This window comes from Mobula birostris, chromosome 31 (genome assembly GCF_030028105.1).
Source record: "Mobula birostris isolate sMobBir1 chromosome 31, sMobBir1.hap1, whole genome shotgun sequence".
Classification (NCBI taxonomy): Eukaryota; Metazoa; Chordata; class Chondrichthyes; order Myliobatiformes; family Myliobatidae; genus Mobula; species Mobula birostris.
In genome coordinates this window covers 21,458,454-21,473,862 of record NC_092400.1, presented here as the reverse complement: position 1 = coordinate 21,473,862, position 15,409 = coordinate 21,458,454, and the positions used below count along the sequence as shown (strand labels likewise).

Here is a 15,409-nt window from a genome sequence, read left to right as displayed (position 1 = left end):
CAAGGGAGATTTGATTGAGGTATACAAAATTATGAGTATAGATAGGCTGCAGGGCCTGTTTCTCTGCTGTACTTTTCTATGACTCTATCTCCATATTTTGTCATTCAGGCTGTCCATGTACAAGAGTGAAATATGGTGACCTTAATATTGGAGAAAGATTATGCCAGTAGTTATGATGGCATTTCCTATTATTATTATTATTATTTTATTTTTTTCTCAGCTCAAGCTGGTGAAACATGAGATACAGGCATAGCCAAGCACACTCATTTCTCAATTGCTAGGAACTTTCTAGTGATGTTTAGTATTGTGGCTTTCTGAATATTTATATAAATATTCCTGTGTATCCCGAATTGTTTAATGCTATTGTGTAGTGACTTTGGGATGATACCAGTTGCAGATATTACTGTTGGGACAATGTATACCCTGTTCATGTTCCAAAGTCTTGCAGTTTCCTCTTATTCAGTATGTTTCTGCTGTTTTTCACTTACTAATTTCTGTAAGTTATGTGTGTTTGGAATGGCGATATCTATCAAGTTCTTGTTTATCCTGTAATATTATTATTAAATGCTCAATTTACATCTGTTCCCATCAAATATCAAGTAAATATGGTCACCCCTGGGATGTCTAGATGTAACTATTGATGGCAAGTAATAAATTAAAGTGCCTGCTGTTTTCTAACTCTTATTAACAAAATCGCCATGATCCATTCTTGGGCCTTGTATCTCCTCCTGTTTGCTCACTTTTACTTGACATAATTTTAAAAGGCTGTGTTGATTTTGATATCCCTTGCATTTCTTTTCATATTCTTTGGTTGCTCCTTTTATCCACCTTTCCACCTCTGATGTGCCTTCTGTCTGAAAGTTCAGCAACTTTTAGGTGGGATATAATGGAATTCTTCTGTAATATTTGGAGTTTTTTGTGACCTTCATTCTAGTTTTGATGCAGAAGTGAACCAATTCTGTTGCTGCAACTAAATTACATTTTCTGTAAAACAGCAAATGCTAATTAAGGAACATCTGTGAAGAGAAACAATTAAGTTGTTAATTTTCCATAAGAACACACTAGATTATTTGTGTTGTCATTTAAAATTAATATAACTTTGTTATGCATTTATTTCAGGTTACTCTTAGCACTAGAAGTGTTAGTTCCAATTATCTGTAGGGACTCCCAGCTTGATTCCCTATTACTCTAAGCCTATCTGGCTGGTATACTTGAAGCTGGCCACGCTGGACAAGACAATTGTGGAACTGAGTGACTTTTGGCCTCAACAATAATGTGGTCAGGAAAAGCTCCTGTCATGAAGTTTGGCAAAAGACAAAGCCACATTCTTGACCTTAATTTATGGTGCCTATAAAAGTATACCCCTCCCTCCGCCTGCCGGAAGTTTTCATGTTTTATTGCTTTACAACATTGAATCACAGTGGATTTAATTTGCTTTTTTGACACTACTAACAGAAAAAGACACTTTTGTGTCGAAGTGAAAACAGATCTCTACAAAGAGATCTAAATTAATTACAAATATAAAACACAAGATTATTGATTGCATAAGATTTTACCCTCCTCTTTAATATGACACACCAAATCATCACTGGTGCCACCAATTGGTTTTAGAAGTAACATAATTAGTTAAATGGAGATTTGTTTTTAGAGACGAGTGTGCAGTCAAGGGGTTTCAATTGATTGTAATAAAAATACACTTGTATCTGGAAGGTCCAACTGCTGGTGAGTCAGTATCCTGGCAAAAACTATGCCATGAAGAGAAAAGAACATTCCAAGCAACTCCGCAAAAAGGTTATTGAAAAGCACAAGTCAGGAAATGAATACAAGAAAGTTTTCAAGTCACTGAATATCCCTTGGAGTACAGTTAAGTCAATCATCAAGAAATGGAAAGAATATGGCACAGCTGTTTATCTGCCCAGAGCAGGCTGTCCTCAAAAACTGAGTGACTGTGCACGAAGGGGACTGGTGAGGGAGGCCACCAAGAGACCTATGACAACTCTGGAGTAATTATAGGCTTCAGTGGCTGAGGTGGGAGAGACTGCGCATACAACAACTGTTGCCTGGGTGCTTCACCAGTTGCAACCTTATGGGAGAGTGGCAAAGAGAAAGGCACCGTTGGGGGAAAAGAACTTATGAAATCTCAGCTAGAGTTCGCAAGAAGGCACGGGGGAGAGTCTGAAGTCAGCTGGAAGAATTTTCTATGGTCTGATGAAACAAAAATTGAGCTTTTTGGCCATCAAACTAAACACTATGTTTGGCGTAAGCCTCATCAAAAATACACCTACCTGAAACATGGTGGAGGCTGCATCATGCTGTGGGGATGCTTCACTGCAGCAGGCCCTGGAAGGCTTGTGAAGGTAGAGGGTAAACTAAATGCAGCAAACTTCATGGAAATCCTGGAGGAAAACCTGATGTAGTCTGCAAGAGGACTGTGACTTGAGAGAAGAGATTTGTTTTCCAGCAAGACAATGACCCCAAGCATGAAGCCAAAGCTACACAGGAAAGGCTTAAAAACAACAAAAGTTAATGTACTGGAGTGGCCAAGTCAGAGTCCAGACCTCAGTCCAGCTGAGAATTTGTGGCTGGACTTGAAAAGACCTATTCACTCACGATCTCCATGCAATCTGACAGAGCCTGAGCAGTTTTGTAAAGACGAATGGGGAAAAGTTGCAGTGTCCAGATGTGCAAAACTGGTAGAGATCTATCCACACAGACTCAAGGCTGTAATTGCTGTCAAAGGTGCATCTACTAAATACTGACTTGAAGGAGGTGAATACTTGTGCAGTCAATTATTTTGTGTTTTGTATTTGTAATTAATTTAGTTCACTTTGTAGAGATCTAGTTTTACTTTGACATGAAAGTTTTTTTCTGTTGATAAGTGTCAAAAAAAGCCAAATTAAATCCACTGTGATCCATTGTTCTAAAACACTAAAACATGAAAACTTCTGGGGGGGGGGGGGGCGGGGTGAATACTTTTTATAGGCGCTGTATGTCAAATTTTTAAAGTTATTCAGTATATTCAGGAACATTAAATAAGTTAAAAGAAAAAGAATCTAGTTAAAAGAAACTCTAACGTAATGAAATCATTAAAAGTTGTAAGGGGGAGAAAAACATTTAAAAAGACTTAACCTACCCTATTCCTACTTTTCATCCTTGCAGTGGTATATGATTGTATATCCAGACTTAAGAGCCATTTCTTCCCCACTGCTATCAGAGTCCTGAAGTGATCACCCTTTGAATGATTCCCAATGGTGCTGCTATGTTCTCATAATCCCTTCAGTTATTCTGCTATTGTCACTTTAATATTCTGTTGTGGCATCTTAGCTATATTAGGCTGTTTTGCACTTATCAATGTATTTATTGTTGCATATTGTGGGGGAACATATTGCGTCCTTTTCAAGGCGGTTAGTCCACCTTTGGTCCCCACCTGGCACTCAGCTCTCACCTGTGGCTCTCCGTAGCTGTTTGCATGTGACAGCGGCCACACCCTGGGCAACGGCTTCGACAAGCCGGCTAAACCAGGTGAGGGAAGCCGACGGGTCTCAAACCCTCGGTGAGATAGGGAGTTGTCTATCCCAGCATGCGAAGACAGATTCTGGCGGATTGAGCGGACGAGACCAATGGAAGGTCCAACGGTCAAGAAGGCGGTCTGTGCAAGCGTCGTGGAACGTGTAGAGCAGGAGAAGACACAGAAGACGTCCCATCTCCAGCCGTCTCGACTCTGTCTTGCCACTGGATCCAGATGGGAATTGGGAAGAGAGAGTGAGGCTGACGCTGCGCAACTCTCCCTCACTTAAATCCAAATCACGCGCTAGTCTCGACACCATCACCATCATGTCGGAGTCCCCATCGACGTTGACGATGGACGAACACACACATTGTTGCATTTATTATGACCGTGTATACTGTTAACTCTGAGAGCTTCATAAGAAGAAGGACTTTCATTACACCCTGGTGTATATGACAATAAACAAATGTAAATCAAGGTAATCGTCAGTCAAATGGATTGGCTGTCATATTCCATACAAGTTATGAGAGCAGATTCCCTAGTCACCCGTTTCTCCTTTGGTGACTAAGTGCACAGGGAAAAGGCCATCAGAGCTCAGCGGAGAAGTGGTCAGTCTATATTTCTTGGTATAGTCCTGCCATTTTGCAAGCAGCTGGATGGGTAAAATCACTGTAAAATGGCAGGCCCTTTGCTATTACTGAATTCTGAATATATTTGTACTCTCTAGCTTTAACCTTGGAGCTAAATATTAATCTGTTATTAGTATTCATGAATATTCATCATTATTATGCAATTTTTAAGCAATCCTAGTTACGTTTTCTGTTCTTTTCCCATAGCAAGATGACTTCCTTAAAAGAAGATGTGAGGCGCAGTGCCATGTTGTGTATTCTAACTGTTCCAGCCACCATGACCAGTCATGACCTTATGAGGTTTGTGGCGCCATTTGATGATTCGATTGAGCACATGAAAATAATAAGAGATTCCACCCCAAACCAGTACATGGTTCTTGTCAAATTTTGTTCTCAGGTAAGAGCGAAGTAATTGAGTTCCGGGCAAAATTGAGCACTTGGTTGGAAAATGGGTTAAATGTTTTGATTTTTTAAATTCATGTTTCAATCTTTGTACGTTCAATTTTAGGCAGAAGCAGACAGTTTTTATACTGCCTGTAATGGTCGGCAATTTAATTCCATTGAGGAGGATGTATGTCAGCTGGTGTATGTGGAAAGGGCCGAAGTAATCAAATCGGAAGATGTAGGTATTTTATCCTATTTATTAATATGAAAAGCATTGTAAAGGAATTAAATACTGTAGCTTAGTAGCAGCAGTGAATGCTGACTGGTGGGTTATGATATTTAATTGTTAGGATTTGCCAATAGATGACTAGACAAAACAAGTGGAGCACCCTGCCTTCTGCTTTATATTAACTAAGGGTAATGAAGCAGGAAATGATTGTGAGCAACTCCCTCCCCATTGAGAATTGATTGAGTAATCCCGGCAAGTGTGGAAAAGAAAAGTCTTTCACTGGCTGTCCTCCACCACCACCATATCCTTAATTGGAAGTCCGAATAGAGTTGAGGTTTATTTATTGTATCTTGATAGTATATCAATATTGTTTACCAGTTGGATTTGAGCCAACTTGCCAGAGTTGGACTTAGGACTTCATTTGGAATTGTTGATGTTGTGTTTTCTCTCTTCAGGGAGCAAGTCTTCCTGTAATGGGGGTAACTGAACTACCACCCTGCATTGTGTGCCTGGAAAGAATGGATGAGTCAGTAAATGGCGTTCTAACAATACTCTGTAATCACAGCTTTCATAGTCATTGCTTACAACACTGGGAAGATACAACGTAAGTTGCAACAAAAATAAATGATCAGAGTGAGATCTCTATAGGGTTCCTACAGTCTTCACAATTATTGTATGATATATTGCGCTATGGGGAAGGAATGTATTAAAGGTTTAATCGGTGGAAAGAATGTTGGATTGTACGCAATATTGTGAAAAATCCTTCAAGGAAATAATTTGGTTGAAATTGTCTCAAAATCTGAGAGCTATCTTTAAAGCTGGAGCAGCTGCAGAAGTAGTGTGGGACTACCCCGAACAATGCACAGGAACCACAGTTATACCGGTGCAGATGTGCAAGAGCCCAACTTCCACTGAGCTGTGGAAGGGTCTCGGCCCGAAATGTCAACTGTTTACTTATTTCCCTAGATGCTGCCCGACTTGCTTAGTTCCTCCAGCATTTTGTGTGTCTGTGTTGCACTGTTTTATATTGTTAGTTTGAGATAAAACTTTTTCACCTTATGATTTGGTAACTTGATTTGCTATCATTTTCTTTTCTTTGCATTAGTCTTTAATCATTATCATTTGGTAATTTATCTTCATGTAAATATTCAAATCAGAAAATGTTAGCTACCTTCATTTGGCTTTAGCGCAGAGAAAGTTGCTGAAATGTAAGGCATTACAATGCTCTTGTGACTTTAAAGAAAAACATGTATTTACCCCATGTAAAATGTCAAGTGCTGGACTTGATTAATGACCGGAGAATTTATTTTGTTTCAGGTGTCCGGTTTGCAGGTATTGTCAGACTCCAGAGCCAGTTGAAGAGAATAAATGCTTTGAATGTGGTGTCCAGGAGGTAAGATTTACAATGTAAATCTTTTTGTAATGCACAAAATGCTGAAAGAACTGATGAAGGGTCTCAGCCCAAAACCTCGACTGTTTGTTCCTCTCCGTAGATGTTGCCCGACCTGCTGAGTTCCTCCAGCATGTTTTGCGTGTTATTCTGGATTTCCAGCATCTGCAAAATCTCTTGATTTAATGTACTATAAATCTGTTAATGGGATTTTTTAAAAAAACACCTCAAGGTACTGATTTCTTTCCTTTTTAGGACTTTTGCCACATTAAGTGTTGTCTGGACACTGGAGTGAAATATATTACAGTTTTGGCATGATTTTCTCTTCAAGCTTTATTGCTCTCAGTTGGTTTGGAGAAAAATCTGCCTTAGCAATGTGCTTAATAAAAAAAAGAACAAGTAAATCCCTATTTTGCCAGGGTAAAAATTTCCATTCCTTAGGACTACCAAGAGGGATTGCTCACTTAAATTGAACCAAGGTCAACAATGTGTAGCAGTGTAGAGTGATAACACACTTGATTGCATTGCCCCAAACCCCTTGACATGACAGTTGTAGCCGGTTCTATCCCAAGTTTATCTTCTATGCTAATTTACTTAGAATAGATTCAAGCCCAAATTTCAAATTGAAGGGGTTGTACATTTCAGGTATCAATAATTTTGTGGTCTTATACTATCTGTGTTTCGTTACTGACCCTTTTGAACAAACTATTTAAAATGGGGATTAAATTCACTTTGCTGCTGATACTTGGATTATTCAGTTGAAACTGGGAAAAATAGATTCAGTACTGTAGCTTTAAAAATATTTGTTATTCTCTTCGTGTAATAATATTAAGTTAAATAAAGCAATTTTAAAAAGCATTTCAATTGCAGTATACCTGTAAGAGATGCAATTGTTCTAAATTTACTGTGTAAAACTGTGCTTGTCTGTGAAATAAACCACTTTCAGTTAATTCTCAATGGCTTTGAAGTGCTGGGTTATTTTCAGTTGGTGTGCTATTTACTTTGTGAGAAAAAAGGTATTATTCATGTTGTTATCTGCCCTTATCAAGACTCATCAATATGGTTGAATCAGTTCTTTGAAATAGTGATGTTATTTGCTGTGTGTTTTGTTGGCTCATTGTTGATTTCTGATTCATCCTGTGAAGATTTTAGCCATTTTCTTTGTGTTGGTAACCCAAAACTCTCACACAGATGTATTATTTAATATTTTGGACTCTGAATGATACATTAATTTCTGTATAAACTTACTTTGTTCATATATGTGAGAGAATGTGCAAATGTGTCAGATAAATAGTGAGATAATTAACAGAAATGCAAAACAGGCCCAAAATACAAACTTATAAAAGAACAAGTAATAAATTGTTATAAATTTTGAATAAACAAATTCAAAATGAAGTGGAGAACAACTGAGAAACATGGAACAAGTCAAAAGGGAAATATTAAAATGCAATTGAAAAATTAGCAACACAGTAAATACTGAACTCTAAACTGAAAACTAAATGTTAAAGATACTCAATTAGCAATGATGGAGAGAAAAAACTAGTCAACATTTCAGATAAAAAGTTCTTATAAAGTTACCAGTCTGAGGAGTTGTTTGTCTTCACAGATGTCTCCCTACCCGCAGAATTGTCCCAGCATTTTCTGGTTCTATACCAAATAATTGGATAGATAAATTTTCCCTTTAATTCTCTTTGTGAGAATGGAGTGTAATATTAGCCTTTAAACATGGTTGATGATTGTAAATGAAAGTTATTTTAAAATTCATTGTGTTCTTTCCTGGTTCAGCTCAGGGTATTCATAAACAAAGGAGACAGAACACTTGTTCAAGGCCAGAAGAAGACACTTTATTAGCACTAGCACAAATGCAATACAGAAAAATACAACAGATCTCTACAGTAGTAGCAGTACAGAAATCAAAATGATACTTATCATTCTCTAAATGAGCTGATCTGCAGAATACGGACAGACTCCTTAAGTCTCTCTAAGTCTAAGCCTAACTTTGATTCTTTCGAGGTACTATTCTCTATCTCGGCACTGGCCACTAGCCGTGACCTAGTCTAGGACAAAACTCTCTTTGCCCCCTTGCCCCTTTTATTCCCTTCAAGACCTCTTACACTGGTGCTTTTCCATGCATTTGGTACCTGCACCTGCACAATGACCTTGCCTTGCTGTGGAAAAAAATATTTTTCACCATCTTCCACCGTTATAACTGGAGACTTGTACTCCCTTAACTTTCTCAAAACATTGCTGTTACTTGTTCTCTTGTACTTTCTCAAAACAATCCCTCTCCAAGCTAACACCATTTTGTCTTACAGACTTCAATTTTATTTTTAGCATTTACCAAGGAGACAAACTTATAAAAGAACAAATAATGCTACTGTGACACTGTAATTTCCTTTGGGATCAATAATCTATTTATCTATCTACTTATCTCAAACAAATTCAAAATGAAGAAATAACAGAAACATGGATCAAGCCAAAAAAGGGAAATAATAAAAAGCAAATGAAAGATTAATAACACACAGTAAAACTGATACTGGACTCTAATCTTTAACCTTTTCCTTACAATGATTTATATTTTCTATTCATAATAACATGTATAATGAGGAGACCATTATAATGGAGTATCTCACAATTGGATAGAAGATGCTTCCAATTTGCTGAGATGATACTAGATCAGTGTAATTATAAACCTTGCAAAAGTTATATGCAAAGAATAGAAGAATATTCATGATTACCTTATTTAGAATGTAAGTTCTTTTATCGCATTTTTTCCTTCTATTTCTATCCCTCTGTAGAACCTGTGGATCTGTTTGATATGTGGACACATTGGATGTGGTCGTTATGTCAGTCGTCATGCATATAAGCATTTTGAAGAAACACAGCACACGTATGCCATGCAGCTCACCAATCACAGAGTCTGGGACTACGCTGGCGGTAACTATCCTTATATTGTTCTAGTTATTCACAAGCAAAACTTTTTAGACAAGTTGGTCCTTTAGCTGAATAAATCTCTGGCAGTTTCACTGTACCATGATTCAGATTTTGATTGGGGCAGCAAAGGAGTTGATCTTGAAAACATTGTATTATTATATGGATGAATTTATGGTGCTAACTTTTGAAACTTGATGTAGTACTGAAATCAGTTTCTTGAAATGTTCTTTTTTATTGCTATTAGAAAAGAAATTCTAGAGAAATTAATACTGAAATCCGATAAATCCTTGGACTCTATCTTCTTTATAGAAGTTTGAAAAATATGGCTACATTGAGATCAACTTCAAAAATTTTATGATTTCTCAAAAGGTTCTTGTAGCGGGGAGGTTAGTAATTTTGACCATGGTATTGAAAAGGAAATGAGAGAGAAATAGAACAGCCAACTAACCTAACCAGTCTTATTGAAAAAACAAACAACAGGAATCTGCAGATGCTGGAAATTCAAGCAACACACATCAAAGTTGCTGGTGAACGCAGCAGGCCAGGCAGCATCTCTAGGAAGAGGTACAGTCGACGTTTCAGGCCGAGACCCTTCGTCAGGACTAACTGAAGGAAGAGTTGTGCAACCACCAACTGCGACTCCAGCCTTGAACTCCAGGCCGGGTCTTTATGTGCTGCTATTGTGACTCCCGTCTCCCCTTCCCCCACCAATACTCTGCAATCCCGTCTCCCTCAGATCCCATCGTCAGCTCCTGGATACTCAGAGACTCCATCTTCCTCTCACCCCAACCCTCCCCTCTCCATTGACATCCCCAGCCTCCCCGCTCTCCCCTCTGATCACAGCTTTCATCCATGCCGGGTCTTTACCATCCCCTCCGACCTTCAACTGTCGGAGGCAGAACGCTCTGTTCTCAGTAAGGGCCTCATCTTTGTCCCCCTTCGCCCACACCTCAGCGAGTTCCGTGTTCGCCATGATGCAGAACTCTTCTTCCTCCGTCTCTGAGCCTACTTCTTCGGCAAGGACACTTCCACCCCCACCAATGACCCCTTCTCCTGTCTTCAACCCTCCTCTTCTTCATGGACACCCCACTCTGGTCTTCTGCCTGCTCTGGATCTCTTTATCGCTAACTGCCGACGGGACATCAACCGCCTCAACTTCACCGCGCCTTGTCCCCATTCCAACCTCACTCCTTCGGAACGCTGTGCTCTCCACTCCCTCCGCACTAATCCTAACCTTATTATTAAACTCGCCGATAAGGGGGGTGCTGTTGTAGACTGGCGTACTGACCTCTACCTTGCCGAGGCACAGCGACAACTCGCGGATACTTCCTCTTATTTACTCCTCGATCGTGATCCCACTAAGGAGCACCAGGCCATTGTCTCCCACACCATCACCAACTTTATCAGCTCAGGGGATCTCCCATCCACCGCTACCAACCTTATAGTTCCCACACCTTGCACTTCCCGTTTCTACCTCCTACCCAAGATCCACAAACCTGCCTGTCCTGGCAGACCTATTGTCTCAGCTTGCTCCTGCCCCACCGAACTCATTTCTGCATACCTCAACACGGTTTTATCCCCCCTTGTTCAATCCCTTCCTACCTATGTTCGTGACACTTCTCACGCTCTTAAACTTTTCGATGATTTTAAGTTCCCTGGCCCCCACTGCTTTATCTTCACCATGGATGTCCAGTCCCTATATACTTCCATCCCCCATCAGGAAGGTCTAAAGCTCTCCGCCTCTTTTTGGATTCCAGATCTAATCAGTTTCCCTTCACCACCACTCTGCTCCGTCTAGCGGAATTAGTCCTTACTTTTAATAATTTCTCCTTTGGCTTCTCCCACTTCCTCCAAACTAAAGGTGTAGCTATGGGCACCCGTATGGGTCCTAGCTATGCCTGCCTTTTTGTTGGCTTTGTGGAACAATCTATGTTCCGTGCCTATTCTGGTATCTGTCCCCCACTTTTCCTTCGCTACATCAACGACTGCATTGGCGCTGCTTCCTGCACGCATGCTGAGCTCGTTGACTTTATTAACTTTGCCTCCAACTTTCACCCTGCCCTCAAGTTTACCTGGTCCATTTCCGACACCTCCCTCCCCTTTCTAGATCTTTCTGTCTCTGTCTCTGGAGACAGCTTATCCACTGATGTCTACTATAAGCCTACTGACTCTCACAGCTATCTGGACTATTCCTCTTCTCACCCTGTCTCTTGCAAAAACGCCATTCCCTTCTCGCAATTCCTCCGTCTCCGCCGCATCTGCTCTCAGGATGAGGCTTTTCATTCTAGGACGAGGGAGATGTCTTCCTTTTTTAAAGAAAGGGGCTTCCCTTCCTCCACTGTCAACTCTGCTCTCAAACGCATCTCCCCCATTTCACGTACATCTGCTCTCACTCCATCCTCCCACCACCCCACTAGGAATAGGGTTCCCCTGGTCCTCACCTACCACCCCACCAGCCTCCGGGTCCAACATATTATTCTCCGTAACTTCCGCCACCTCCAACGGGATCCCACCACTAAGCACATCTTTCCCTCCCCCCCCCCCCCGCTTTCCGCAGGGATCGCTCCCTACGCGACTCCCTTGTCCATTTGTCCCCCACGATCCCTCCCCACTGATCTCCCTCCTGGCACTTATCCTTGTAAGCGGAACAAGTGCTACACATGCCCTTACACTTCCTCCCTTACCACCATTCAGGGCCCCAGACAGTCCTTCCAGGTGAGGTGACACTTCACCTGTGAGTCGGCTGGGGCGATATACTGCATCCGGTGCTCCCGATGTGGCCTTCTATATATTGGTGAGACCCGACGCAGACTGGGAGACTGCTTTGCTGAACACCTATGTTCTGTCCACCAGAGAAAGCAGGATCTCCCAGTGGTCATGCGTTTTAATTCCACATCCCATTCCGATTCCAACATGTCTATCCACAGCCTCCTGTATTGTAAAGATGAAGCCACACTCAGGTTGAAGGAACAATACCTTATATTCCATCTGGGTAGCCTCCAACCTGATGGCATGAAGATCGACTTCTCTAACTTCCGCTAGTGCCCCACCTCCCCCTCGTACCCCATCCGTTATTTATTTTTATACACACATTCTTTCTCTCACTCTTCTTTTTCTCCCTCTGTCCCTCTGACTATACCCCTTGCCCATCCTCTGGGTCCCCCCCGCCCCCATCTTTCTCTCTGGACCTCCTGTCCCATGATCCTCTCATATCCCTTTTGCCAATCAACTGTCCAGCTCTTGGCTCCATCCCTCCCCCTCCTGTCTTATATCATTTTGGATCTCCCCCTCCCCCTCCCACTTTCAAATCTCTTACTATTCCTTCAGTTAGTCCTGACGAAGGGTCTCGGCCTGAAACGTCGACTGTACCTCTTCCTAGAGATGCTGCCTGGCCTGCTGCGTTCACCAGCAACTTTGATGTGTGCTTATTGAAAAAATGCTGGAATCAGTAATAAAACATGGGGAAAAATAAAACTCCATTACACAATCTGCTTTGTGTGTATTATGAAAGGAAAATCATATTTACTTTATCTATTACGAGTTCATTGCAGATGTACCTAATAGAGTAGATAATGAAGAACTTACAGATCTGATCACAGTGGATTCCCGTTCATTAAGGCACATCGGGACCAATACATTTGGCCCAATTAAGTGGCTGCACCAATTAGCTGAAGTTTCATGGAAATAGAGAAAAAGGCATAAAAAAGACAAATTACTGTTTAACAGAGTAATAAATTATGTATTTAAATGGAATACAGAATAAATTAGAACACTACCAAAACTGCTACTGCTATAAAACTGTATTAGTTCCTAATTGTTATCGATGGAGGAATTTATTCAGTGTATGCAGAAGTTTACAGAATTATGTATTTATTATACGGAATAAATCAGAAAACTACCAAAACTACCACAGTACAAAAAAATGCATTAGTTCATAATAGTTATCTGGAATTCATTCAGTGTACACTGCTGTGTTCTTTTGATTGACTAAATGAACAAAATCAATGCAGACACCTAGTATTGATAATGGTCTGCCTTCATACAATGCTTTCAATTATTGTATCCTCCAAATCTCATTTTAATTGTAACATTTAAGATGATTATCAATACCTTCAAATTTTTCTTAGTTCCTAACTTGTTGAAGTAGATTTTTTTTTCCCCCATTTTCACTCCTGGCCATTTCTGGCATCTCCAAGCCTGAATGCTTGAAACTGCAGTGAGCAAAATAGTTCTGAATTGTCTTACTGTTTATTACTTGCCAACTATCAGTGACCAAAATCGCTGCTTTTTGAACTGAAATATGCAAGTAACTTATTTTAAAACTATTTGCTATAAGCACAGGGTAGTGTCTAATGGTCACATGACATGCACATGACTGAAGCTAGTTAAAAACTGGTTGGCAACAGTCTCCTGTCCCAAATAAACAAAGGGAATCCTGACTATTTTCTTGATTTGCTTTTGTTCTTTACGAGTTGTCCCAACTAAGTGGCTGCCCTGATTAACTGATTGCTATATTAACCAGAATCCGCTATATTTGGATTTTCAGGGTGGTTTTGATCGTATTCCAAACGGGAAATTACTGAGTATAGTTAGCGCAAATGAGATTGAATGATTTTAAGAATCTTAGTTCTAATAACTAAGATGCATAGATGAGATATTCTATTCACAATATCATTGTCACAACTGCATACTGAGTTACTAATATGTCCAGTTCTCAAAAAAAAAGTATGAATTCTAATCATATTCTTGACCAGAACTGTCTGATATCCTCTCTAGGATTCTGATTCTGTTCCACAAGCCTCCTTTTGTGAACCACAGATGCTGACACATATCAGACTAGTCCATATGCAGACTAATTTAAACATGGGAGAGACATGTCTATTTTGTCTCTCAAGTTACTGGTTAAATTAACTGAAGGAAAAACTTAGTTATTTTTGAAATATTTCCTCTAACAGAGGAACGTAGTAAAGAGTCAAGACACCTTTTCTTAATTCATGGAACTTCTGTTTTTATAATTACCAATGTATGTTTTTAAAAAATTGGTTTTAAATTAGAGAATTGGTAAATGCTATTAATTTCTGAGTATACGAGCTATGAAGAATGCAGATTAAAAGATATCAGGAAGATATTCTGTCAGACTCTTCATGATATCAGATTTTGAAGTTGTAATGTTTCTTCCAGATAACTATGTTCACCGCTTGGTGGCCAGTAAAACAGATGGAAAGATCGTGCAGTATGAATGTGAGGGTGACACATGTCAGGATGAAAAAATTGATGCTCTTCAGTTAGAGGTTAGTCAATTTTCCAAATCACTGTTCAAATTTCTCCTTCCTGTTGTCTTAGCACTTCCTCCCCTCCCCAACCTTCAGTTGGTTGGCTACCTCAGCCATGACAGAACTCTATTGACATTTTTTAGTCAGATGGAAAATGTAAAGATAGTGATTGTTCATATTAAATTATTGCTGTCCTTAACTCACCCCTGCAGGAAAATGAAATTTGATCATTATTTTGACCACACTCCAGATACAACACAATGATAACTTGCTGTCCATCATTTATTCCTGTAACTTGCTTTTTGCCCTTTGAGTGAGCTCAAAGTAGGAGTCCATTACCCCTACTAGGGTGTAGACTGCTGACAGCAGCTTAGTAGAGTCCTCAGTCCTGGAATATCGGCACAAGACTTCATACATGTTCTAGGTGAAGATCTTTCCTCACCCTGGGATGAGGCCTTTGGAGCTACTGAGACTTTGGGTTTTTACAGGATGGGGTTGCTACCCCCCCCCCCCCCCCTTTTGCAGCCAGGCTTGAGACTGTTCATGGCGTAGTTTTGGGTGAGCTTTAGCTATTAGTAACTGAAACACCAGATGGAGTGGTTTGTGGACACTTCAGTTGTTTTGGAGCAGATATGTTGTTGTAAAGCTGCAAAGTCACCTCTGCTTTCTATCAAGTGAGTTTAGGTTTTCAATTACAATTCCATCTGAATAAGATCCAATAGTGAAAAGCAATCATAGCATGCGATTTTCAAATAAATTGTTTTATCATTCATTCTTGGAATATAGGACTAAGTAGTTTCCAATTTGGATTTTGTGTTTTGTTCTAAATAGTTTTGTTTTACTACTGATATCTTGTTTAGAATAAAACCCACAAGGAACAAAGATATTAACATCCTGCAGCTTTTCTAGCTGAAGTCCTCCTTAATTGTATTGTATTATGTGGGGTTTCTATGGTGCTGGTAGAGGCCTCAGAATATGTTTAAGGGAAACATGAGTGGCGGGAGTGCGTAATGAACAGCTAGTTCAAGTGGTGGATAGAGCTTTGATTTCAATATCCAAAAA

The 15,409-nt window shown here is 40.0% G+C and overlaps 1 protein-coding gene across 1 annotated transcript in view; it reads left to right on the top strand.

Moving 5' to 3' along the window:
- brap (BRCA1 associated protein) overlaps positions 1 to 15,409 on the top strand; it is a 39,859-nt gene that overhangs the window by 9,963 nt on the left and 14,487 nt on the right. The window contains exons 4-9 of the mRNA XM_072247727.1: positions 4,345 to 4,534; positions 4,646 to 4,759; positions 5,206 to 5,354; positions 6,068 to 6,143; positions 8,939 to 9,077; positions 14,256 to 14,365. Of these exons, the coding sequence (XP_072103828.1) occupies positions 4,345 to 4,534; positions 4,646 to 4,759; positions 5,206 to 5,354; positions 6,068 to 6,143; positions 8,939 to 9,077; positions 14,256 to 14,365 (778 nt within the window). The remainder of the gene's footprint in view (positions 1 to 4,344; positions 4,535 to 4,645; positions 4,760 to 5,205; positions 5,355 to 6,067; positions 6,144 to 8,938; positions 9,078 to 14,255; positions 14,366 to 15,409) is intronic.